The 27991-nt window shown below is 42.7% G+C and overlaps 1 protein-coding gene and 1 long non-coding RNA gene across 5 annotated transcripts in view; one reads left to right on the forward strand and one right to left on the reverse strand.

Moving 5' to 3' along the window:
* Positions 1-10378, forward strand: part of LOC129049362 (uncharacterized) — an 82217-nt gene extending 71839 nt beyond the window's left edge. The window contains exon 3 of the long non-coding RNA XR_008512417.2: positions 10006-10378. This is a non-coding gene — a long non-coding RNA (uncharacterized LOC129049362). The remainder of the gene's footprint in view (positions 1-10005) is intronic.
* ZCCHC8 (zinc finger CCHC-type containing 8) lies at positions 5-27990 on the reverse strand. Of its 4 annotated transcripts, none has more exons than XM_054526465.2 (14): positions 27645-27990; positions 25860-25900; positions 19792-19866; positions 17498-17603; positions 16436-16513; positions 10520-10623; positions 10339-10404; positions 9695-9755; positions 9093-9235; positions 8671-8813; positions 7329-7450; positions 5318-5404; positions 4953-5070; positions 5-1377 (listed from the first exon to the last, which is right to left on the reverse strand). In XM_054526465.2, the coding sequence occupies exons 1-14, from the start codon at positions 27837-27839 to the stop codon at positions 602-604; spliced, it is 2115 nt and encodes a 704-aa protein (XP_054382440.1). In that variant the 5' UTR covers positions 27840-27990; the 3' UTR covers positions 5-601.
* Position 27991: the final 1 nt, after the last annotated feature.

Below are 27991 nucleotides of genomic sequence, written 5' to 3' on the forward strand. Positions count from 1 at the left end.
TGTATACGAAAACTAATTTATTAAACCTCTGTACACAAAGATGAACATACCTGTATAGCAAGCATATATGAAGAATGAAGTTACAAAAAAGTAAAAGTATTACTAAAATTGATGCATGTAAATCACTTATAAAAATACCCCAAATGGGATAAAGCTGCTCATCCCTGATTTTTCTCGTTTGGTTGTAGGAGTTGAAACATGAATTTAAAATGGTAGAATTTTTTCTTTTAAAAAGTGATACATTAAACTTATATACAGGATAATTAGCAAAATGTAGAAAGGGAAAACAATGTACAAAAGACAGATAAAAACCATCACTCTTGACGGACAGTCACAATCCAAAAATAGTATAAACCTTAACAAACCCTCTCTAAACCAGGCCATATTCACATCTCCCCCCAAGTTTTGTCAGTGAGAATAAAATATACTGAACTAGTGTGCTCAGTCTTTCTTTAAAATAGGCTTGACTTTGGAACATGAACCTTGGATAGATTTTTAAACATGGGAGGGACAAACAGGAAAACCATTCTATCTATCCACTTAATTAGTACTAATTAACGGAACAAAGTTATTAAATAACTCTCAGTGCTAAGTCAAGCCGTTATTCAGAGGCCTTTTTGTTTTTCTGCTGGTTTCGGGGTGAGTTCTTTAACAAGCTTCTTATCCTGAGGTACATTCCAGTAGATTCTGCCATATTCTCAAATTCAAATGGCGTGATTCCAGTTGCAAATTTGCTCATGTCAGGTATAGGGCTATGAATTTTAGTGGCCATGGAAGGACTGGTGTCTGCAGGAACGAGCTTCTGGCTGCCCCCATTGCTGATGTCACAGTTTGGTACGACACTGCCATTATCAAGAAGGGCACCTTCAGTGTTTACCGGAGCCAACTCTGCCTTCTTCTGACAAAGTGATGTCACCTCACAGTCTGGACTGGAGGCATGTCCAGCTTCTGATTTATCTGTAAAAATCTCTGGTACCTCAGGCTCATCCAGTGTCTGCTTTTCAGATGTTTTTCCCTCCGGGATAGGGAGGTCTAGCTCATTTGGACAAGGTGATGAGGCAACGGAATTGCCAGTTAAAGGTGTGTCCACAGGAGCGTCGGAGTCGCTGTTTAAGCTCTCGGCCTGCTCAAGAGCTGCCCAGATCCGCCTCTGCTGTTCTTCAAGTTCTTCTAGAGTCAGTGCGTCCTCATCCACAGCTCCAGATGCTGTTCTGGTCTGGGGTGAGTCACTGGGAGTCAGCGGTGGGGTGCCCTTTGGGAGTGGAGGGGTGAAGATGGGTGGAGGAGTTCCCCGGGGGAGTGGAGGAGTGTCAGGAGGTAATGGTGGTTGAAACTGAAAACTTTCGCTGCTCTGAGAACCATGTGGTACCTCCATATCTGAAGTAAGAAAGTTAAGAGATACTTTAGAACTTATAATAGCATTTGGTTTTACTAAAATTTGTTATTTGAACTCAGGTGTATCCAGAAATTCAATGGCCAAAACTAACTGGCTTAACATGAGGGAAATTCTGGATTCTCAGGTGCCATGACCACCACCTGGTATCCTCAGTCCACCTGAAAAGACCTGCAGGGAGAGCTGTCAGGATCTTCTGGTGCTAGAGGCTATCCCTCGGGAGATCTGTTTCTGTGCTGTGTGCATCATTTTAGATTGAGGAAATGCGAGCAATTGCATGGAGACTTCAGAATTTCAAGGTAGTGCACTCTACCCAAAAACTCGTGGCAGAATGCAGTAGGAAATGTGACTGCAGGTGCAGGCTGGCTACTGAGTGGGTGGAAGGCTAATGGGGAGGAAGTGAGGGGCAAGGCAGGAGTACACCTTGGGTTATTTCCTAGCTCTTTTTTTTTTTTTTTTTTTTTTGAGACAGTCTTACTCTGTCGCCTAGGCTGGAGTGCAGTGGCACAATCTTAGCTCACTGTATCCTCCGTCTCCCGGGTTCAAGCAATTCTCCTGCCTCAGACTCCCGAGTAGCTGCAACTACAGTTGTGCACCACCAGGCCTGGCAAATTTTGGTATTTTTAGTAGAGACACGGTTTCACCATGTTGGCCAGGCTGGTCTCGAACTCCTGACCTCAGGCGATCCACCTGCCTTGGCCTCCCAAAATGCTGGGATTATAGGCATGAGCAACTGCACCCAGCCTAATTGCCCAATTTCCCAATGTTTTTTTTTTGAGACGGAGTCTTGCTCTGTTGCCCAGGCTGGAGTGCAGTGGCGTGATTTCAGCTGGCTGCAACCTCTGCCTCCCGGGTTCAAGCAGTTCTCCTGCCTCTGCCTCCCAAGTAGCTGGGATTACAGCACACGCCAACATGCCTGGCTGTTTTGTATCTTTAGTAGACATGGGGTTTCTCCATGTTGGCCAGGCTGGTTTCGAACTCCTGATCTCAAGTGATCCACCCACCTCGGCCTCCCAAAGTGCTGAGATTACAGGCATGAGCCACTGTGCCTGGCCCCCAATTGTTATCTCTAATCTAGACTGCTCGCCTGAACTGCAGGTTCACAGATCTAACTGCCCACTGACCATCATCACCTATACGTTCCACAGACACAACTTGTCCAAAACAAACGATCTCTTCCTAAAATGAGGACTGTTCTCCCATCTGCTATTCTCACAAATAGCACCACCAGTGGATCTGCTTGTCATCTGAGAGCACTCTTTCCTTCCATCCATCCCCAGGTCTTTGGCTCTCTGGGGTGCATGCTCTCCTGCTGGCTGCCACAGCCGCTACCTTGCTTCAGGCCCATTACATTTGCCAGGAACATCAGAATCACCCTGACCTCTGGATTCATCTTCCTTGTGTCTGTCCTCCAAACCGCTGCCAGATTCATCACAAGTCTGGCCCTATAACCTTTCCCATCTCCATTGGAAACCATTCAGTGCCTGCCCAGACCCCACAGGATGAAGTCCAATCTTCCTCCATGGCCCTCTAGGGTACAGTTTCTTTACTTCCATCATGTCACCTCCTATTGCCTGGCTCAAACTCCAGCTGTCATCCTGCTGCTGGCCTGATGGCTGTGAAGTTTCACTATCCTGCATCTGCACTTCCCTGTCTCAAACGCCCTCCTCCTCACTTCCTTGGTAAATCCCTGCATTCATCCCTCAAGATGCAGTTCAAAGTTACCCTATGACTTCATTCAGCACAGATGCTGTTTTTCCTCTGTGCCACCATTACAGTCTGGAACCTGCTCTGTGGCAGCAATATGTAATACTATCATTCTGTATGTATCACTGTGGGCCACCACATTTATATGAAAATGTTTACACATCTGCAATCCCGAGGTGACAGAGAGTGGTAACTAGGGCAGCAATACTGTCTTATTAAGCTTTCTGCCTCAGGGTCTAGTAGGGGGTCTGAACTTTATTCTATAGACAATAAGATTTGTAAGGAGAATAACAAACTCTCACTTAGAAGTCAACTCATGGCCCAGCACGGTGGCTCATGCCAGTAACACTGGGAGGCTGAGGCAGGCAGATTGCTTAAACTCAGGAGTTCAAGACCAGCCTGGGCAACAAAGTAAGAGCTCGGTCTCTACAAAATATACAAAAATTAGCTGGGTTTGGTGGCACATGCCTATAGTCCCAGCTACATGGGGGGCTGAGGTGGGAGGACTGCTTGATCCCAGGAGTCTGAGGCTGCACTGAGCCATGATCGCACCACTGCACTCCAGCCTAGGCAACCGAGCCAGATCCCGTCTCAAAAAAAAAAAAAAAAAAAAAGGAAATAGAGGAAATAGAGGAAAGAGCCCCTAGTACAAAACTGAAAATGCCTACACAGAAGTGTGTGACCCTGGTGACAGGGGTGCCACCACCACAAATCCCCAAACTTCAAAAAATGACAACCATGGGCCAGGCACGGTGGCTCACACCTATAATCCCAGCACTTTGGGAGGCGGAGGCGGGCGGATCACCTGAGGTCAGGAGTTCGAGACAAGCCTGGCTAACATGGAGAAACTCCATCTCTACTAAAAATACAAAATTAGCCAGGCGTGGTGGCAGGCACCTGTAATCCCAGCTACTTGGGAGGCTGAGGCAGGAGAATCGCTTGAACCTGAGAGGCAGAGGTTGCAGTGAGCCAAGATCGCACCACTGCACTCCAACCTGGGCAACAGTGAAACTCTGTCTTGAAAAAAACCCGAAAAAATAAAGAAAAACTTAGGGGAAATAATTTGAGGGCTTTGATTCTGAACTTTGAAGTCACTTGTGCAAAAGAATTTGATGTGGGGCTTTAATCCCTTTGAACTTTAAGGGAATTTAATTCATGATCTTTTTTTTTTTTTTTGAGATGGAGGCTCACACTTTCGCCAAGGCTGGAGTGCAGTGGCGTGATCTCGGCTCACTGCAACCTCCACCTCCCGGGTTGATGCCATTCTCCTGCCTCAGCCTCCCGAGTAGCTGGGACTACAGGCGCCCGCCACCATGCCCGGCTAATTTTTTGTATTTTTAATAGAGACAGGGTTTCACTGTGTTTGCCAGGATTGTCTCGATCTCCTTACCTTGTGACCTGCCTGCCTCAGCCTCCCAAAGTGCTGGGATTACAGGCATGAGCCACCGTGCCTGGCTTAATTCATGGTCTTTAAATTCTCTCTGTGAATTTGAAAATGAAGACAGGGGCTGGGCGCGGTGGCTCACACCTGTAATCCCAGCACTTTGGGAGGCTGAGGTGGGTGGATCACAAGGTCAGGAGTTCGAGACCAGCCTGGTCAAGATGGTGAAACCCTGTCTCTACTAAAAAAAAAAAAAAGTACAAAAATTAGCTGGGCGTGGTGGTGCATGCCTATAATCCCAACTACTCGGGAGGCTGAGGTGGGAGAATGCTTGAACCCGGGAGGCAGAGGTTGCGGTGAGCCAAGATCACGCCATTGCACTCCAGCCTGGGCGACAAGAGTGAGACTCCATCTCAAAAAAAAAAAAAAAAAAAAAAAAGAGAGAAATCAGAGCCATAGGATGGAACCTACCCGAATCGAGCTCCATGTCGGCGGGGGATCCCGCTGAGTTGCTTTCCTTCTTCTGCTTCTTTGGACTACCTGGGCTAGAGTGAGACGAAGACCTCTTGTTGCCAGACTTCACACCTGGCTAAAAGAGCAACCAAACCAAACACAAGTTAAGTGGGGTAGATAACAAATTAAACTCCATCCCTTCACTTAAAATGATGTAGAAAAACAATCTGGAGCTAAGTCTAGGTAATTGGTGAATTTTGCCACTGTTTTCCTTTTGGTTTGTCAAGATAACAAAGCAAGAAAAGGCTGTAAGATGCTAATAAATTACCAAATCTCGCAGACACAACAACATTTTATAGAGCACACCCTTAAAATCTATTTACCGCTTGGAAGTTAGAAGTAAGGTAATTGGCAAACACATCCTTCTGCTGACATGCCTGCATTGGTATGGAACCAAAGATCCTCCATTCCTAATGATGAAAAGAGAAGGAAAAAAAAAACACATGTATTTGGAAAATGTCATGTTTTGAGATTTTGCTCAAAGGAGGTACAGTGGAGATCTCAAATTACATTTTTCCTTCTTATGTTACTTTTCGTTTATTGGAAATTAAGGAAAATGATGTGTTGAAGGAAAACTAAACCTGCCTGCAAAATAATTAAGACTGAATACTAAAAGACTACCTGACACAATCACTTGGCCAAAAAAGGTTCTGCATACTGCAAGCAGAAGATGTAGGCAGGAGTGACTGCTATGGGGCCTCCCAGGCTCCAGTCTCTCTCCCATCAAGCACTGGCACTGCTAACAGGGCCGTTCATCGCCCACTTCTCCTAACACACTTACTCATGAGTTTTCTATCTTCTGCTCTTTCTCTTTCCAAATACAGCATCATCTTTAAAGATTCCATACAGCTTGTTTCTCTCTCATCTCCAATCGCACATTCAACAGTGGTTCTCGGTAAGAATCCCATGGGACTCTTGTGAAACATACAGGTTCCAGGGTTTGAATCAGTTAAGTCTAAGGGTGGGACTCAAGAATGTTCATTTCTAACGAGTATTCCCAGGGGACTCTGAAGTAGACTGGAAGCTGGACTGGCTTCCAGAAGCACTGATGGTTTGTATCATGCACTTCTGCCCGTAATGAATTACATAGTCTTGTGTGATTGAGAACTTTCTATCTGCTCACTAGACTCTAACTTCAAGTCTTTGGCTGTTTCCCTACTGTCCAGTTCCTAAGAACACCAAGGATACACTTTTTATTTTTATATTTTTTTGAGATAGAGTTTCGCTTTCATCACCCAGGCTAAAGTGCAATGGCGCGATCTCGGCTCACTGCAACCTCCACCTCCTGGGTTCAAGCGATTCTTCTGCTTCAGCCTCCTGAGTAGCTGGGATTATAGGCGCCTGCCACCACGCTCAGCTAATTTTTATATTTTTAGTAGAGATAGGATTTTGCCATGTTGGCCAGGCTGGTCTCAAACTCCTGAGCTCAGGTGATCCACCTGCCTTGGCTTCCCAAAGTGCTGGGATTACACGCATGGGCCACTGCGCCCGGCCAAGAATATGCTTTTTAAATAGAACAGTACAATAGTTCATTGTTGAATCCTGAGACCTAAGACGGAAGGTGGAAAAGAGTTAAGTGTGGAGCTGAAAAAGAGTTAAGTGTGGAAAAACCATTCATATACAAAATGAGAAATTTTACTTTGAGGGGAAAAAAGGCAAGAATAATCAGGAAAAAGAGTTATAGTATATTTAGATTTATTATAGATAGAAACTTATTTCCCAAGTTAATTCTGTAAAATTAATAATGCTGTCTCAGAAAAATCCATATTGTTAAAAACTTTTGAAATTTTAGAGTAGTTTTAGATTTAGATACTCTAACCAATCTATTTTGGCTCCCTTTCTGAGGGCACAAAATCAGAGAAAACTGCTGTTGATGAGTATAAGACTTCAATTAAGATTCTAGAAAGATTCTACAAAGGAAATTAAAAATGTAAACAAGTAACAAATTTATTCCTTTAAATAGTAACTGCTATGTAAGTTTGTATGTGTATATGAATTAACTAATTATTTTTTGAGACAGGGTCTAGTGTGATCTCACCTCACTGTAGTAACCTCTGCAATCCTCCCACCCCAGCCTCTCTAGTAGCCAGGACTACAGGCATGTGCCACCACCCTTGGCTAGTCTTTAAATTTTTTTATAGAGACAAGGTCTTGCTATGTTGCCCAGGCTGGTCTCGAACTCTGGGGCTCAAGTGATCATCTTGCCTCGGACTCCCAAAGTGTTGGGATTACAGGTGTGAGCCACTATGCCTAGCCAACAAGTTGATATTTTGGCCAATCTTTAACATAATAATATCACATCACACGATAATTTAAAAAAATCAATATACTTACGTCTGGAATTCCTCTGGGAGTAGATATATTAAAACCAGGATAGTTGACCAATTTTGAGAGATCGTAAGTGACACTTTTATTCTGTTGTATTTCTCCAACTTCTGTTTCCCCATCAGTGCCATCTATTACAGACCATAAAAAGTGTTAATATTGCTAAATGTCAATATATACCCCTCCCCAGACCAGAAGTACGCCTGGAAAGTGCTTATAATCATGGCAACAGAATTAGTTTTGAAATGGCTTTCAATTTTCATTATAATTTTTCTAAACCATTAGGACAGAACTTTTTTTTTTTTGAGAAAGGGTCTTGCTTTGTCACCCAGGCTGGAGTGCAGTGGCACCATCTTGGCTCACTACAGCTTCTGCCTCTCAGGCTCAAGTGATCCTCCCACCTCAGCCTCCTAAATAGCTGGTACTACATGAACGCACAACCACACCAGGGTAGGCTGTGTATTTTTAGTAGAGATGGGGTTTCACGATGGTGCCCAGGCTGGTCTCAAACTCCTGAGCTCAAGAGATCCACCCACTGCCTCAGCCTCCCGAGTAGCTGGGATTACAGGCACCTGCCACCACGCCTGGCTAAGTTTTATATTTTTAGTAGAGGCCGGGTTTCACCATCTTGGCCAGGCTGGTCTTGAACTCCTGACCACAACTGATCCACCCATCTCGGCCTCCAAAAATCCTAGGATTACGGCCATGAGCCACTGTGCCCGGCTGAAACCTGCTTTTTAAAAACTCAATACTGCACAAAGATTTTGCCATGTCAGCTCATACAGATTTATTCCACTCTTGATATATGTGGCAGGGAGTCCACAGCTCAGAACTACCCATTTATTTAACCATTCTTCTTTAGAGCCTTAATGCTGTCTTAGATTTTTCACTATCATATTCAATGATACAAAAAGATTCTTGTATACATACAATTTCTTTTGCATATGTGTGAATATCTTTCTAGGGTAGGTATCTAGGAGAGAAGTTCTAGACTATTAGAGGTTTTCTGTATTTTACATTTTACAGGTCTCCTGGCATTTAGGATTTATGTCTGTTATTATTACTGACAAAGATATCAGCTTATGAGGACTGGCTGGAGAGGTGATACTCTGGCCTAGACAGTACCTGAGCAAGCCCAGAAAACCATCAGATAATCTACAAACTCACTGAAATTTTATTCCTTCCTTGTAAAATTTACCAAGGAAACATCATCATGATATTTTTTAGTTAGCACACATTAAAGAAGCCGGCCATTCCTATCACATTTTGTTGTGATTCTTTAATTAAAAAAAAAAAAAAAAAAAAAAAAGGGAAACACTTAAGGTGACTTCTCTAACTTAAGATACTATACCTTTTCCATCATAGAGTGCAAGCCCTGAATTCTCCAATTCAGCCTCTTTGAGCCACCCTGGTGGGTACCCTAGCTGGCGCATCCGATAGATAAAAGGTGGAAGACTCTTGTCTGTCACACCTAGTGCATCTTGAAGTTCCTCACTAAGTAAAAATAAAGGAGGAAGAAAAATACTGAATTCTCGTTTGCATGAAAACACATAGTATTCTGGTATTTTAAAACATTTCTTGCTTATATTACATACCATGATGTCTAACAAATATAATTAAAATTTAAAGAAGTGTTTCTAAATGAATTAATGTGTATTACCTAGGGCTTTGCCAGAGTACACTTATATCCTGATAATTAGCCCAAAGAGACACAGAACATTCCAAATGCTAGGGAAATAAAAATGACCTTCTATGGTAAAATGCCATTAGTACCTAATAACTCCTGGCTTGAATCTTCCAAATCTTTCTTCTACTTCTTCTGCGTGGTATCGCTGCTGGAAATTCTGATTGTTTGCTTCCCCACAGGCATCCATATACTCTTTTCTCTTTTCACTTATTCGAGCAGCATTCCGAGGCTACATCATGACACATTTGAAAAGAATGGTTTCATGCAACTCAGAAATATTTCAGAAATTAAATAAAAATACTTTTTTTGATCAAGTAAACAGATTATTTTAGTTTTAATGTATGATGAACAAGTGTAAAAGAGGGTGAATATTTTAGAAAAATATGAAAGGAAAGGAGCAATCTATTTATTACCTCAGTATTATCATAAATTAAATCAAGTTTTTAGGATAAACTCTACAATTTAACTCTCATGTTTATTCATCTCAAATACAAAGAGTACTGTTTTAAATTATTTACTGAAAAAATTTAATGTCTTAAAATATGAACACAAATTTGAAAAGATTTCAAATTAAAGGACACAGGAAAGTAACAAAGAAAGTTCCTTCATGTCACACAATACCATAAATGTGTTGAAAACATTAGAAAGCTCTTGTTCAAAGACTTTTCTTAACATGAGAAAAATTTACCATTGGGCAATCTTTCATTTGGTGTTCTTCAGAACCACAATTGAAACAGTGAGGCTTTGGCCTATTTGGTCAAAAGACAAAGATTTTTATAATGTCAATAAAAATAGAAAAGCAAATCAATAAAATTCTATATGACAGCAAAGTGTATCAGAGAGACAAGAAAGCAAGTTGATCACAGATCACTAATATCTGCAACAAGAAGTACACTTTAATCTCCTTTATTTAGTGATTTAAATAGTACTATGCAGAGTCTTTTAACCAAGAACCCTTCTGTTCCTGACTGATCTGTTACCTCTTTTGAGTTTTTTCAGTGGTAAACAACAGAAGAATCAAGGTGAACAATTGATCATATTTCCGTTAGGTAACATGGAAAGAAGGCAGATGGTTGTAAGACTGCAATCAAATTGACAGCAACAATTATACCTTTCCACCCGCCCAGGCACATTAGGTGAGAACCAATGAATTCCAAGAAGCAGATGATCCATTTAAACATTTAACATATATGTATGGATTAAAATTCTAGCTCAATCTGTAATTAACCTTAGAGTAAACCAGCAGTAAAGAACATGACCTTTTCAAGCCAAAAGTTTATGATTTCGGTTAAAAAAGTAAATAAATAAAACAAAACAACTCCCCACACAAACCTTTTTGCCTTTACTTGTATTTCTTGCCCTTCTAGAGAAACAATGTGGCTGAAGACTTGATGGTACCTTTAGTGAATTTTATTAAGGAATAGTTATCATGGTCTGCAAAATTTGGAAATTGTTTTAAAGGTGAACTTAGTGGCAAGATGCATAAAAGATCTTCATTCACTATGTAGGATACTTGGGTATTTCCCATCCTTCGGAAAGCTGAGGGTTTTCATTTAGAAGCGGTTGCCCCAATTTATCAAGGCAAAAATTAGTAAAATACAGGACACTTCCTACAACCTGCAGAAAACAAGTCAAAAAATATTGCTATTTAAGCAGAAAAAAAGACATTAAATAATGTAAGATTATGATTAACTGTTTTAACAATTTATTTTTGGATGGAATTATTAGAAATAATAACTTCCTTGTTATTAAGGAGCCAGACTTTGATGTGTAAGTAGAAACTACATCGTCAGTTCCCTCTCTCTGCTAGATCACTGTTTTTCCTCTGTATTGGATCATGACTATCAGCTGCATTCTCTCCAGAATTCAAACAAAAAATGAAAACCTTGACTCTCATATTTCCCTCCAATGCCCCATTTCATTGCTTTTCTTTGCAAGACATGCAGACCCTTTAGTTATTGTTTCCATTTCCTTTCTTCTCATTTCCTCTTTTCTTATCCCTCCAGTTCTTTCTGAAAAAATTCCATACAGACAAGTTGGAAAAGTGGTACAATGAATACCCAATGTATCCTTCACCTAAACAACTGTTAATAGTCTAACATTTTTGTCTGCCTCTCTCTCTCTTTACACATACACCGAAAAAACACACATATACACTTTTTTGTTTGTTTTGACATAGGGTCTCTGTTGACCATGCTGGAGTACAGTGGTGCAATCTTGGCTTACTGCAACCTCCGCCTGCCAGGCTCAAACGATCCTCCCACCTCAGCCTCCTGAGAAGCTGGGACCACAAGCATGGTCAGCTATTTTTTTGCCCAGCTTTTTGTATTTTTAGTAGAGGCAGAGGCTTGCCATGTTGCCCAGGCTGGTCTCGAACTCCTGAGCTTAAGTGATCCACCCGACTCGGCCTCCCAAAGTGTTAGTATTATAGCCGTGAGCCACTGCACCTGGCCTCACATATACTTTTTAATTTTTTTTTTTGAGGCAGGGTCTTGCTCTGTTGTCCAGGCTGGCAGTGGCATGATCTTGGCTCACTGTGACCTCAAAGTCCTGGGCTAAAATGATCCTCCTGCTTCAGTCTCCTGAGTAGTTGTGTCACTACACATAGCTAATTTTTTTTTTTGAGATGGGGTCTTGCTATGTTGCCCAGGCTGGTCTTAAACTCCTGGCCTCAAGCAATCCTCCCGCCTCAGACTCCCAAAGTGCTGGGATTACAGGTGTTGAGCCACTGTGCCTGGCCTCCATTTTTTTAATGACACTGCCCTCTCTCTTGAACATTTCCAGTAATGCTTCTATACATATCACTGGGCTGAGCTCCTAACAATGGAGCTTCCCAATGACCTCCATGCAGCCAAATTCAATGAACAGTTCTCACTCTTCACCTTTCTTAACCTATCTGCGACAATTGACACAATTCTTCCTTCCTCCTAAAAAAATCTTCCTCCCTTGTCTTCTAGGACATGCTTCTCCGTTCTCTTCTTTCCTTGCTGACTGAGCCTCGCTCTTCTGTGCTAGATTCTTCTCATCCCTCTATATTCCATGTATTAGAGTGCCCTAGCTCTCAGTCCTCCTCTCCACTTTCACTACCCAGGTGGTTCATCCTGACCCATAGTATGTAGTATAATATATATGCTTACTACTTCTAAAGGTCAAGTTATTATTATTATTTTTTGAGACGGAGTTTCGCTCTTGTTGCCCAGGCTGGAGTGCCATGGCGCAATCTCAGCTCACTGCAACCTCCGGTTGAACCTCCTGGGTTCAAGCGATTCTCCTGCCTCAGCCTCCCAAGTAGCTGGGATTACAGGCATGCACCACCACACCCGGCTAATTTTGTATTTTTAGTAGAGACGGGGTTTCTTCATGTTGGTCAGGCTATTCTCAAACTCTCGACCTCAGGTGATCTGCCGGCCTTGGCCTCCCAAAGTGCTGGGATTACTGGCATGAGCCACTGCACCTGGCCTAAGTTACTACTTTTTAATTATTATTTTTTCACTGGGAGCATAGATCGAAGTTGCCCTGAATATATGTTCTCCTTTACGGTCAAGTTCTGATCAGTCCTAACCTCCAATTTTATATATGGAAGTATCAACTTGACAGCTCTCAAGGGGCGTGTGAGTAGCATCTCAAACTCACCTGCTTAAAACTGCACTGGATTCCTAGCCCCCCCCAAACCTGCTCCTCCTCTAGTCTTCCCCATCAGAGAAAATATGACGACATTTTTTTTTCTGAGATGGAGTCTCGCTCTGTCGCCCAGGCTGGAGTGCAGTGGCGCGATCTCGGCTCACTGCAAGCTCTGCCTTCCAGGTTCACGCCATTCTCCTGCTTCAGCCTCCCGAGTAGCTGGGACTACAGGCGCCCACCACCACGCCCGGCTAATTTTTTACGATGACATTCTTACTGGCACTTAGGCCAAAAACCTGAGTCACTCCAATGACTCTTTTGTTCTCATATTCTGCGTCCAATTCATCAACACATTTGATCAGCTCTACTTCCCCAGTACATCCACGTTCTAAGCACTTCTCAGCAGCACCACTCTCACTCCAGTCTCAGTACCATTTTCTCTCACCTGAGTTGAATACAATAACTTTCTAACTGGTTTTCAGCTTCCACAGGTAACCAGCTACAGACTATTTTCCACACAGAACCCAGCTCTTTTAAAAAGTCAATTCATGGCCAGGCGTGGTGGCTCATGCCTGTAATCCTAGCACTTTGGGAGGCCGCGGCGGGTGGATCACAAAGTCAGGAGTTTGAGACCAGCCTGACCAACATGGTGAAACCCCGTCCCTACTAAAAATACAAAAACTAGCCAGGTGTGGTGGCACGTGCCTGTGATCCCAGCTACTCAGGAGGCTGAGGCAGGAGAATTGCTTGAATCTGGGAGGCGGAGGTTGCAGTAAGCCGAGATTGTGCCACGGCACTTAGCCTGGGCGACAGAGTCTGTCTCAAAAAAAAAAGAAAAAGTCAATTCATATCATGTTATATTTCTACTTAAAACCCTCTATCGCTTCTCATCTTACAGTAAAATCTAAAGTCCTCATTACAGTCTATTGCACAACCTACAGATTCAGACCATGTGCTCCAGACTCCAAGGGCCTGGCTTTTTTTTTGAGAGAGAGTCTCGCTCTGCTGCCCAGGCTGGAGTGCAGTGGCATGATCTTGGCTCACTGCAACCTCTGTCTCCCGGGTTCTAGCGATTCTCCTGCCTCAGCCCCGAGTAGCTGGGATTATGGGCTTCAGTCACCATACCCAGCTAATTTTTGTATTTTTAGTAGAGATGAGGTTTTGCCATGTTGGCCAGGCTGGTCTCCAACTCCTGACCTCAGGTGATCCGCCTGCCTTGGCCTCCCAAAGTGCCGGGATTACAGATGTGAGCTGCTGTGCCAGGCCACGGGCCTGGTTTTAAGCCCTGCCCTGGCTTTGCCACTCACTAACCCACTGGCGAGTTACTTAGCTTTCCATCTCTGTTTCCTCATCTGTACAACTGAAGCCTAAAAGCACCTTCATGAGTAATACCTTTAATGAGCTTAGAACTTAAATGCCAGGTAGTGCTCCTGCCTTGGGGTTTTCTACTTATCCTTCCTACTGCCTGGAGTGCCCCATTCAAAGCACAGCCTTCACTTACTTCCTCAATTCACCCAAGGTTCGGTTCAGAGAGGCTGTCAGTCACTATACAAACCACCTACCCCACAGCTACTCTGCTTTCCCTGCTTTATTTTTCTTCAGGGCACTAACTTCTCTGACTACAATGTAATTCGATGAGAGCTGGGACTTTGCCCTTCTTTTCACTGCTGTCTCCCTGGAACCCAGAAGAATCCCTGGGACAAAACAGCATTCACTGAATATTTTCGTATTTTTTAAAGGTCTAAATTAATAAATAAACAAAATTCCCAGTTTCTAGGCAAGTGCCACTTTCAATCCCAGAACCTTAGGGTCAGAAGGAAAATGAAAAACTACCTCATTCAAATTCAGAAATTTTTCTTTAAAGTGTCCTGATAACATCTCAGTCCCTATTTGACTCCAGTAATACTGAATTCACTTTTATAAATGAGAAGTGCCATTTCACTTGTTTTTTTTCTTTTTTCTTTTGAATGCCAGGTCATATCATTTTTCACATCTCTGATAGAAACTTGAACTTTCTAAAGGTTGAATTGAAATGTACCTTCTTGTACTCAATTCAATCACTGGTCTTAATTCTGCCACTTGGCACTTTAAAGGGTGATTTAAAATAACTTTTAGTCTTTTACAAATAACAACTGTTATCCTATTTGTAGAGATGTGACATCCTTTATAAATTTTCCTTTCAATAAAGTTTGTGGGCTCTTCGTCATCCCAGTAGGCCCGTATCTCTTTCTTTTTTATATACACATATGTATCTATACATACATATATATATATATTTTGTTTGTCTGTTTGTTTTCTGAGACAGGGTCTTGCTCTGTCACCTAGACTGGAGTGCAGTGGCACAATCATGGCTCACTGCAGCCTTGACCTCAAGCAGTCCTCCCACTTCAGCCTCCTGAGTAGCTGGGACTACAGGTCCATGCCACCACACTTGGCTAATTTTTGTTTTTTTTGAGACAGAGTCTCACTCTGTTGTCCAGGCTGGAGTGCAGTGGCGAATCTCGGCTCACTGCAGCCTCAATCTCTTGGGTTCAAAGCATTTTCCATGATTCAGTCTCCCGAGTAGCTGGGACTACAGGTGTGCACCACCACACCTGGCTAATTTTTGTATTTTCAGTAGAGACAAGGTTTTGCCATGACAGCCAGGCTAGTCTCGAACTCCTGATCTCAAGTGATCCATCGGCCTCAGCCTCCCAAAGTCCTGGGATTACAGGTGTGAGCCACTTCACCCAGCCACACTTGGCTAATTTCTTAAGAATTTTTCATAGCGATGAGTTCTGGCTATGTTGCCCAGGCTAGTCTGGAACTCCTGGACTCAAGTAATCCTTCCACCTTGGCCTCCCAGAACACTGGGGATTACAGATGTGAGCCACTGCACCCAGCCTAAAATTGTGGTATACTAATATGGGATAATACTACATAAACATGAAAACCAATTTTCCTTCAATATTATAGAATCCACTATTACATTACCTTTTAAAATATTATATGCTGCGCTGGGCACGGTGGCTCACGTCTGTAATCCCAACACTCTGGGAGGCCAAGGAGGGCGGATCACAAGGTCAGGAGTCCGACACCAGCCTGGCCAACATGGTGAAACCCTGTCCCTACTAAAAATACAAAAATTAGCTGGGCGTGGTGGCAGGTGCCTGTAATTCCAGCTACTCGGGAGGCTGAGGCAGGAGAATTGCTTGAACCCGGGAGGCGGAGGTTACAGTGAGCCGAGATTGCGCCATTGCACTCCAGCCTGGGCGACAGGGCAAGATTCCGTCTCAAAAAAAAAAAAAAAAAAAAAAAAAAAATTATAAGCTGCAAAATCATACTACTACATTGTATTAACACTAACGAATTTTGCATAGGTATTGAAAGGCTGTAGCCTAAATGTAGGTCATCCCTGTTAACTTCTTCTATTTTTCACCCACCATTTGAGACTGTCAACACTTTAAATTCCAAATTTGCCATCTGTTATATTAGCTATCTATCCCTCTCAGCTTTAGCCACATATAAGTTCAACAAGCATGCTTTCTATATCTTCAACCAACTTCTTGAATAAACAAAGTGGTTGGCCAACACAAAAACAAAGTTCTCCAAAGTATGTTTACTGTGCCCCAGGTCACAACGCAATCATTATTAAAAAGCAAACTGTAATATTTAGAGGCTAAAGTCCAAACTGCTATTTATCACAAAAAGATGCTGTTATGAAGTGAAGACATATGACTATACTACTTTATCTTTTAAACGCCACCCAGTTGACATAAGATAGGAAACACCTATTGGCAGAATTCAAAACTAAAATGTCCAAACTTACACTGAAAGCTTCCTTGTTGTTTTTAATGGCACAGGCCTCTTCCACTTTGTGGTCCTCCTCTAGCACAATACTGGATGGCTAATACAAAGAAAAACACACATTACAACGGGTAACCAATTTTTAACAAGTCTAAATGGAAGTTAGTAAGTTTAGAAATTAAGCTAAGAATGTTTATGAATGACATTTCATGTGGGAGAATGGAAGATGTAAAAGGAGAGCTTCTTCTGAAGCATTAGCATGCACTACGACTTCTTTTTTAACCAGTAGTAATTATGCCGCCTTCAACACTTAAACTGGCAAGGCAGATAACCAGAAAGATTAAAAATACATAGTTTTACATTACTGGTCAATACTGATAATATAACCCTCACAGACCTCAAGCCACTACAAAAGTTTCCTTGAATCAAAAATAATATTCAGTATGGTTTTTATCGTTAAATGTATTTTGTTTGCTGAATCTTTAAAAATTGTATAGAATACACAAAAACCAAAGGCGATAAAAAATGTAATCAGAACACTCTGTTCTCCAAAGCCTGAGGATAAACAGCTAAAGTTCCTTATTTGAGAAATTCTACTTACCTTAATTTTTAATTGAAAAAAAAGACCCAGAAATCATAACTCTGATTCTCCTCTCTCTCTCTCTTTTTTTTTAAACATAAATGCATGATCTAATATCCACATAGTAAAACTTCTCAGATTTCTTTGGGCACACAATTGATTTTCTAAAAACAAGTAGAGGGAAAAAAGGATAGTCCACAAGCCTGTTGGTTTTAGATAAAAGGAATCCATCTTTTATGAAACCCAGAAACTTAGATTTTTTTCTGGCCTAAAATTAATTTTCTGCCCAAAACCACATGTCCAAGTTAGGCAATGTAAAAAGTCTGAGCCACAAGCTAAAAGAACGCTGTGTGGCTAAACCAGTCAGGCTTTGGAAAAGCAAGCCAGTAGAAGGAGAAGTGGTAATAATCATTTTGGTTTTGATTCAAGAGGATCTTTGTGGCCCAATAATTGGCAGTGAAACGCATAACTTACTAATCTTAAAGTCTCTTAAATATGAAATACCTGGGGCAAAAGATTAAAGGAAGTCTTTTCCACATCATTTTTCTGCTGTTCCTCAAATCTTTTTACTAAATTTGATACAAATTCCTCTATTTCTTGATGATATTGCCTGTGTAAGAGGACAAAATGGTCAGAACCCAGACAGAATAAAACATTCAATAGACTGAAGTCTTATGCATTACTATAAGATGTCAAGTGTGAATGTTGTTGTTTTTCAGAAGTTTAACAAATCACTGACTCTGTAATACTCAGGAACATATTCCTTAAGATAAATTACATATTATTGCCAAGTTAATGCAATAATTATGATAAAGTAACACAGTGATTGGCATAACAACTGCCAATCAGTTGTGCAAAAGAGTACATGGATTTTATTTATAAATTCTGTGTACTTAATTTTTAAATAGATACTACATGTAAATGGTTCAAAATCCAAGAGAAGTAAAAGGGTTACATAACAAAAAGCTCCCTTCTTCCTACCCTGTCTCTTGGCCATCTATTTCTGCAACACAAAGATAGTCCATATATTCAGGTCTTCCACATCCTCCTCCCAGAGATTCTTAATACATACATAAGGAAACACCAATATAAATATGAAACTGGAAAAGATAAAATCAAAATGCAAAGCAAGAAAAAATACTGAGATCTGCTTTCCCCAGCCCTCCAGGTCAAGAACCAAGCTCATCATATATTCGGTAGTGCTCAGTTCAGGAGGTGTCAAAGGAGCCCAAGTCTTATTACCATGTAATCGGGGAGCCATAATGTCTCAGACTCAGTTTCCTTTTCACAGACTTGATGATTTTTTAGGTATCTTGTAGCTCTGACATTTTAAGATTTCTGCAGATGGGCGGATCACTTGAGGTCAGGGGTTCGAGACCAGCCTGGCCAACATGGTGAAACCCTGTCTCTACTAAAAATACAAAAATTAGCCAGGCCTGGTGGCGGGCGCCTGTAATCCCAGCTACTTGGGAGGCTGAGGCAAGAGAATCACTTGAATCCAGCAGGTGGAGGTTGTAGTGAGCCAAGATCATGCCATTGGACTCCAGCCTGGGCAAAAAGAGTGAAACTCCATCTCAAAAAAAAAAAAAAAAAAAAAAAAAAAAGCCGGGTACGGTGGCTCATAACCTGTAATCCCAGCACTTTGGGAGGCCGAGATGGGTGGATCACCTGAGGTCGGGAGTTCGAGACCAGCCTGACCAACATGGAGAAACCCTGTCTCTACTAAAAATACAAAATTAGCTGGGCGTGGTGGTGCATGCCTGTAATCCCAGCTACGTGGGAGGCTGCGGCAGGAGAATCACTTGAACCTGGCAGGCGGAGGTTGTGGTGGGCCGAGATTGTGCCACTGCACTCCAGCCTGAGCAACAAGACCGGAACTCCATCTCAAAAAAAAAAAAAAAAAAAAAAGATTTCTGCAGGTGCAACACTAGGTGAATGGTGCAGAAATGAGACCGTCATGAGCTAGAGGATTACTGATTCTAACCTGGGCATGGGAGGGACACAATAGTGCTACAGCCCAGTTGTGCCCAGCACCTTGCTGCTGTATTTAGCATCCAGCTTCCCAACCCTCAGAGCCTTGGGTTCCCCTTCTGCTGAGATAGAGTAGGTTATGGACCTGGCACTGTCCCTTCTATCTTCCTGACCTTGGTCAGCATTAAGAAGACAACAATATGACTGAGTGACTTTCGAGGGAGCAAGCAACTATGTGAAATGTCTATGACCATGCTCTGAAGAAGGGACAGAGCAAACCATTTTAGAACACTCTGAGCAAACACTGCAGGAATGCACAGGGTCACCCTAAACCCTGATGCTCATGGTTTGCAAAAGTCTAGTTTTGCTATTAAAACAAATAATCAAGTGAGTAGGCTTTGAAGATGGCCAACATGGAAAACTCAGTTACCTGATTCAGAAAGAGAAATGGTGAACATCATTGTTATTGTTACAGTGATAGTGATGATTTTTATTATAAGCTATTTATTGAGCTCTTAGAGGTGCTCATGTAGCTACCTCATAGGTAGTTACTATGACTATCCTGTTTTCCAGTGAAGTAACGGATGATGCAGCAAAGATCTGTGACCTTCCCAGGTTCACAGACATAGAAAGTAAGAGTCCAGATATTCAGGTCACTGTTACCCCAATGTCCTTGCTCTTAATCATGATTCCTTACGCTTTAACTCCAGTGGCATTTTAAGTAAAATAATAAAAATGATATGAGTACAAATGAAAACAGCATATTTATAGAGATAATTGTTCCATAAACACATTATTATATTTAGGAGAGGGAAAAAATTACTTACTTTGAAATAGCATTGTTCATGAATAGAATCTGTAATATAGGTCCATCTAACTTAGTATCATTCACCAATATTCCACTAAAACAGAAGTTAGAACATATTCTTAGAAGGTATTTAAGTAAAACTTGCATACGTACATATAAACGCATAACTTTTATACTTTTTCTTTCCTTTTCTGAGACAGGTTCTCACTCTGTCGCTCATGCTGGAGTGCAGTGGCGAGATCTTGGGATCACTGCAAGCTCTGCCTCCCGAGATCAAGCAATCGCACCTCACCTTCCCAAGTAGCTGGGACCACAGGTGCATACCACCACGTCCAGCAAATTTTTGTATGTTTTGTGGAGACAGGGTTTTGCCATGTTGGCCAGGCTGGTCTCGAACTCCTGAGCTCAAGGGATCCACCTGCTTCGGCCTCCCCAAGTGCTGGGATTATAGCTGTGAACCATCTCACCAGCCTTAAAATTCTTAAGTACCAAAGATCATATAGTATTTTCCACATATTGCAGTTTTCTCAAGAAAATTATACATTTTCACCAATTCTAGCTACGTTAATAATTTTATACAGAGGTATCACTTTTTAAAAAATGTTTAACAAAAAATTAAGAACTGCAGTTAACCTTTCAGTTTTCAACCAGTTTGTCTAATGGCCGATTTCCTTACAAATTAGGGGGAGGGAAGGACTAGGTAAACAAGCAGGTTACAAGAATATACTTCCTTTTTTTTTTTGGGATGGAGTCTCGCTCTGTCGCCCAGGCTGGATTGCAGTGGGGGCAATCTCGGCTCACTGCAGCCTCTGCCTCCCAGGTTCAAGCAATTCTCCTGCCTCAGCCTCCTAAGTAGCTGGGATTATAGGCGAGCGCCACCACGCCCAGCTAATTTTTGTATTTTTATTTTAATTTTAATTATTTATTTGTGAGACGGAGTCTCGCTCTGTTGCCCAGGCTGGAGTGCAGTGGTGCGATCTCAGCTCACTGCAAGCTCTGCCTCCCAGGTTCACACCATTCTCCTGCCTCAGCTTCCCAACTAGCTGGGACTACAGGCGCCTGCGACCACGCCCGGCTGTTTTTTGTATTTTTAGTAGGGAGGGAGTTTCACCATGTTAGCTAGGATGGTCTCGATCTCCTGACCTCGTAATCTGCCCGCCTCGGCCTCCCAAAGTGCTGGGATTACAAGCGTGAGCCACCGCGCCCAGCCTGTGCCTGTATTTTTCTAAAGGAATCTAAATGAATTTGGCTTGGAAGCATATAGGAAAGAACACTTTATAAATAGATAGACTCTTGGAGGGCAAAGCATATTGTACTAAATATCTCAAATCCAAGATTCTAAAGAAGAGATATAAAAAAGTATACTATTCCTGGATTTGACTTTCAAATACTGCAAAAAACAGAACTAGAATGCAGCCTAGAAACCTGTAATATATCCCATGGGTAACCCGGGGCCAGCTGAATGTCTGATTCTTCCTCTTCTCACCTGCCTCATATTTCTTTTCCTGTACAGCATGTGAAATAAATGACTCTATTTGGAATTGTCCATATCAAGTAAAGAAATAAAATAAGAGGCTGGGCGCAGTGGCTCACGCCTGTAATCCCAGCACTTTAGGAGGCACAGGCGGGTGGATCACAAGGTCAGGAGTTCAAGACCAGCCTGGCCAACATGGTGAAACCCTGTTTCTACTAAAAAAAAAAAAAAAAACAACAAACAAACAAAAATTAGCCACGCGTGGTGGCACACGCCTGTAAACTCAGCTGCTCGGGAGGCTGAGGTGGAGAACTGCTTAAACCCAGGAGGTGGAGGTTGCAGTGAGCCAAGATCGTGCCACTGCATTCCAGCCTGGGCGACAGAGTGAAACTCTGTTTCAAAAAAACAAAACAAAACAAAAAAAGGGCCAGGCGCAGTGGCTCATGCCTGTAATCCCAGCACTTTGGGAGGCCAAGGCAGGCGGATCACAAGGTCAGGAGATGGAGACCATCCTGGCTAACACGGTGAAACCCCGACTCTACTAAAAATACAAAAAATTAGCTGGGCGTGGTGGCACACGCCTGTAGTCCCAGCTACTCGGGAGGCTGAGGCAGGAGAATCGCTTGAAAAGGGGAAGCGGAGGTTGCAGTGAGCTGAGATCGCACCACTGCACTCCAGCCGGGGTGACAGAGCAAGACTCTTGGCCAACCAGGGATGTTTTTAAAAGTCACATGCAGCTGCATGGTTCCTAAATTGAGTCCAGTTTGATGAACCAGCTATAAATATACTCAGTTGGAGAAATTTGAATATGGAGTTGGTAGGAGATATGATTAAGGAAGTCATTGCAGTTATTAGGTGTGATAATTGAGTGGTGGTTATGCATGAAAAAGTCTCTATTTTTAAAAATACACATTGAAATACTTGGGCTGAAATGTGCATGAGATTAGAAGGAGGCAATATGGCAAAAATATTAATGTTAAATTAAGTGAGGAAAATATGGGTGTTAACCGTACTGTTCTTTTCATTTTTTGTATATTTTCACAATAAAAGTAAAAGAAGGCCAGGCAAAGTAGCTCATGCCTGTAATCCTAGGACCTTGGGAGGCTGAGGATGGCAGATCACCTGAGGTCAGGAGCTGGAGACCAGCTTGGCCAATATGGTGAAACCCCATTTCTACCAAAAAATACAAAAATTATCCAGGTGTGGTGGCACACACCTGTAGCCCCAGCTACTCGGGAGACCTAGGTGAAGGAATGGCTTGAACCCAGAAGTCAAAGGCTGCACTGAGTCAAGATCATGCCGCTGTACTCCAGCCTGGGCAACAGAGTGAGACTCTGGCTCTGTCTCAAAAACAAACAGAAAGTAAAACAAACAAACAAAAGCCAACAAAATGTTTATTGATTAAATAAAGATGAGAGGCCTGAGCACGACGGCTCATGCCCATAATCCCAGCACTTTGGGAGGCCGAGGCGGGTGGATCACGAGGTCAGGAGTTCGAGACCAGCCTGACCAACATGGTGAAACCCCGTCTCTACTAAAAATACAAAAATTAGCTGGGCATAGTGGTGTGCACCTGTAATCCCAGCTGCTTGGGAGGGAGGCTGAGGCAGGAGAATCACTTGAACCTGGGAGGCAGAGGTTGCAGTGAGCCAAGATCACACCACTGCACTACAGCCTGGGCGACAGAGCGAGACTCTCTCAAAAAAAAAAAAAAAAAAAAAAAAAAGAGGAGAAAGAGACTAAGCCCAATGTAATCCCAGGACTTTGGGAGGCCAAGGCAGGAGGATCACTTGAGCCTAGGAGTTTGAAACCAGCCTGGCAATTTGGCGAAACCCCATCTCTAAGCTAAATACAAAAGTTAGCCAGGTGTGGTGGCATGTTCCTGTGGTTCCAGCTACTCAGAAGGCTGAGATGGGAGGATCACTTCAGCCTGGGAGGTTGAGGCTGCAGTGAGCAGTAACTGCACGACTACAGTCCAGCCTAGACGACAGAGTGAGAAATTGTCTCAAAAAATTAAAAAAACAAACAAAAAACCAGGAGAAACTTCTGATTATAAGTTTCAAAAATAAGGACTAAATCAAAAGACTTGAGAGTACAAATTTTATCTAAATAATTTCATTTGTCCTTTTTCCTTGGTTTTCTGTACAAGACTTTATCAGCCTGACAATATGGAGGGCACCAATTCTAAGAAAATACTAATTTATTTCTTTTTCATGATACTAATCCTTTGTGCTTATAAACTGGCAAAGCCTATATGATGCGGTAATCATTTGAACTTGGATAAAAATCACCCAATTTAAGATAAATATTAAATGTTTAAACGAATGACTCCATTAGAAAATGTAAGCTTATCTAAATAAAACATGTTTAACATACAAAAATTATGACTTTTATGAGGAGTCCTAGTTATATTTAATATATTGAATACCTAATCAAAATTCAGTTTATTAAGCCTCCCATGTAGCTGAGACCAGAGGAACATGCCACCACATCCAGCTAATTTTTAAAAATTTTTTGTAGAGATAGAGTCTCACCATGTTGTCCAGACTGGTCTGGACACTTCTGGTCTCAAGCAGTCCTCCCAAAGTGCTGAGATTACAGGTGTGAGCCACTGTGCCCAGCCAAAAATGAGTTTAGATACATAAAGTGAGCTCACATAGAGAAAGAAGGGTGAGATATGAAGAAGTTAATTTGAAATACTGGCCGGGCGTGGTGGCTCCTGCCTATAATCCCAGCACTTTGGGAGGCCGAGGCGGGCAGATCATGATGTCAGGAGATCAAGACCATCCTGGCCAACACGGTGAAACCCCATCTCTACTAAAAATACAAATAAATTAGTTGGGCGTGGTGGCAGGCACCTGTAGTCCCAGCTACTCAGGAGGCTGAGGCAGGAGAAAGGAGAATCGCTTGAACCTAGGAGGTGGAGGCTGCAGTGAGCCGAGATCATGCCACTGCACTCCAGCCTGGGTAACAGAGCGAGACTCCATCTCAAAAAAAAAAAAAAAAAAAAAAAAAAAAAATCTGAAATATTTCTAAATTCTAAAATTTAAACTTGTAGTCACCACTGCAGCCAATTATTCCAACTGGTGCCAGGGACTAAAAAGTTCATGTGAGGCCAGGTGGAGTGGCTCATGTCTGTAATTCCAGCACTTTGGGAGGTTGAGGTGGACAGATCACTTGAGGCCAGGAGTTCGAGACCAGCCTGGCCAACATGGTGAAACTCCATCTCTACTAAATATATAAAAATTAGTCGAGTGTGGTGGTGGGCACCTGTAATCCCAGCTATTCGGGAGGCTGAGGCAGGAGAATTGCTTGAACCCGGGAGATGAATGTTGCAGTGAGCTGAGATAGCCTGGGCAACAGAGTAACACTCTGTCTGAAAAAAATTAAAAAATAAATAAAAACAAATAAAAAAGTGCATGTGAAATTACATCATGGCACCTCCAAATTCTGAAAGCTTGAAAATATAATTTCTCATAATCTGTACTTTAACAAATACTTTAGATTAGTGACCTGTTAAATAAATTTATATTTTGAGATACCAGTAATATCTCTGTTAAAGTTAGGTGCCTAGGCTGGGCATGGTGGCTCATCCCTCTAATTCCAGCACTTTGGGAGGCCTAGGCAGAAGGATCACTTCAGGCCAGGAGTTTGAGACCAGCTTGAGTAACATAACAAGACCCTGACTCTATCAGAAAAAAAAAAAAATTAGCTGGGTGTGGTGGTGTCTGCCTGTAGTCCCAGCTCTTTGGGAGGCTGAGGCGGGAGGATCAAGGTTTCAGTGAGCTATAATTGCAACACTGTACACCAGCCTGAGTGACAGAGTGAGATCTTGTCTCAAACAAAAACAAAAACAAAATCAGATGCCTAAATGCAAATCTACACACTGTATCTTTTTCAAAAGCACATTACTTTTTCTTCTAAAATGCTGATTCTTTCATTGTTTCTATTTATGAACACATTTTAACTATGTAAATAAATCTTCAGCTAGAGTAATACTGTAATCTTTTTTTTTTTTTTCTCAGACGGAGTTTCGCTCTTGTCACTCTCAGCTCACTGCAACCTCTACCTCCCGGGTTCAAGGGATTCTCCTGCCTTAGCCTCCCAAGTAGCTGGGATTACAGGTGCCCACCACCATGCCCAGCTTATTTTTGTATTTTTAGTAGAGACAGGGTTTCACCACGTTGCCCAGGCTGGTCTCGAACTGACCTCAGTTGATCCGCCCACCTTGGCCTCCCAAAGTGCTGGGATTACAGGCATGAGCCACCAGATCCAGCCAATATTGTAATCTTAATTCTAACTTTCTAGAAATGTTTGTTAAATCGGAATAGCTAGGTTAACAACCTGCCTATTCTGAACATTAAGTAAACATTTTCTGGATTTTGTTTCATCCTTTCATCCAATAAACGAGCTTACAATTTTAATCCACTTATGAGAATTTAGACTTTATCCCCACAATTAAAGAACTATTACTTTGACTTCTTCAGAGTATGCTAAACAAATAAAAATGATACAAAAATCCCATACACTTTTTACAACGAAATTCTGATTAAATATTAATATCAGGATAAATAAAAAGGGACAACTATGGAGTAATTTCAAAAATCTCATACCTCGGTCGAGTCAGAATGTTCAATTTTCGTTTAAGTTCTTGATGTTATTATTTGTTAAGGAAGATAAACCCTCATTTAACAATGCAGATCATAAAATTCAACTACTACTTCTCTCACTTTTGGTGTCAGAATATTACAAAGATAAAAGACCCACGGATATTTTGAGGATGACACACTTATTGAGCTTCTATTTTGTTGCAGGGGTAGGCTTTTGGAACCCAAAATTAAAATACGGTTTTTATCCTTTCGAACATATATTCTAAGACACGATCCTGAAGTTCAACAGACTAACAAACTGAACCAAAAACATTATTAAGGCATCAGTGTTCCTGTCAAACCTTTCAACAACCACTATGTGATAAAGAGAATGCAGTATAACGAGCTGTTAACAACTTTAGAATTTGGAATAAATCTATGGATGTCCACTGTAGAATCCTTTCAACTTTTTTTTTTTTTTGAGACATTCTCACCCTGTCACCCAGGTTGGAGTGCAATGGTGTGATCTTGGCTCACTGCAACCTCCGCCTCCCAGGTTCAAGGGATTCTCCTGCCTCAGCCTTCTGAGTAGCTGGGATTACAAGCACGCGCCACCACGCCCGGCTAATTTTGTATTTTTAGTAGAGACGGGGTTTCACCAGGTTGGCCAGGCTGATCTCGAACTTTTGACCTCGTCATCCGCCCGCCTCGGCCTCCCAAAGTGCTGGGATTACAGGCTTGAGCCGCAGTGCCTGGCCTCAACTTTTTGTATTCTGAAAATTTTCCTGACAATGTGGAGGAAGACGACATTCTGAAAAAATAAATCGGGCTTCACAAACCTTAAAAGCTGATATACTGACTGGGCGCGGTGGCGGGCGCCTGTAATCCCAGCTATTCGGGAGGCTGAGGCAGGAGAATCGCTTGAACCCGGGAGGTGGAGGTTGCAGTGAGCCGAGATCGTGCCACTGCCCTCCAGCCTGGGCAACAGACTGAGACTCCATTCCCCCACCCCGTCCCCCTAAAAAAGCTAACATATCAGCCACTTTCAGTTCTCTACAAATTTTAAAAGGAAAACTACCCGAACCAAAGTTATCTATCTACCTATAAAACTCTACGAACGTAAAAAAAAACATACTAGCAAATCAAGAAAAATCTGCAATCTTGTAACTCAAGTCTAACAGAAACTTCTTTGGCGCGTTTTCCCCAAGGCGTTGCAAAGCATCTTCAGTACAGAAGCAAGCTCCGAGTGGAAGAACTCTAAAATTAATCCCCAATTTTAATCAAGCAATTAACCAATTATCTCAGCACACCTGGATTCCTTGAAGCCCCCAACTCTGCATTCTGGGACCACTAGCGTTTGCCCGGTATAAAAACCGATCCCGCGTCTAAGCAGCCAGTATTTCATCACCTACAACTATAACATGACGGCACAACTTGAGCGCGGCTGCAAAATATGAAACCTTATCACGACCTCAAACAGAGGGGGGCAATTAGGGGCTTGTGTACAATCTGTCAGGTGAGCAGCCTAAAATAACCCTAAACACGGCACCCGGGTGGGAGGCAGGAGTGGGTCTGGTCAGGAGAAGGCCTCCCTGAGGGGAAGAGGTCTGCGCCGAGGCGCCAGGGCAACCTGCGCGCCCCGAGCCCTAGACTCTCGGCCCGCCGGCGGGTGACAGAAATCACTTGGAATTCTGGCCCTCCTGGAACTTCCGCCCGCGCCCTCGCCCTCGCCCGGCGCTGCCTCGGCCCCACGCCCGGCGCTGCCCCGGCCCCACACCCGGGTGACAGGGCCCAGCGAGCGGAAAGGATATTCTCGGCGCGGAGCTGCTCGATGGTCTCCTCGCACTGCCGAAGCCGCTCCCGTAGCTCCGCGTCGCCGACCCCATTTTCGTCCTCCTCGTCGTCGTCCTTGAAGCGAGTGTGAACGGGCTTCGGAATCGACTCCTCTGGGTGGTCGAACGGCTCGAACAGCTCTAGATCGCCAAAATACACCTCTGCGGCCATTTTGGGCTGTGGAAATGATTCGAGAAGAGGCGGAGCCGGCCACCAGGGCTGGGGAAAGAAGGTTGGAAGGCGGCACCACTCTCCAGACCTCTGGCCGCACGGAGCCACCCGCTAGGGTTTTCTCCAGACGCAGGCCGCGAAAGCTGCACGCG

The sequence above is a fragment of the Pongo abelii genome, chromosome 10 (assembly GCF_028885655.2).
Source record: "Pongo abelii isolate AG06213 chromosome 10, NHGRI_mPonAbe1-v2.0_pri, whole genome shotgun sequence".
Lineage (NCBI taxonomy): Eukaryota > Metazoa > Chordata > Mammalia > Primates > Hominidae > Pongo > Pongo abelii.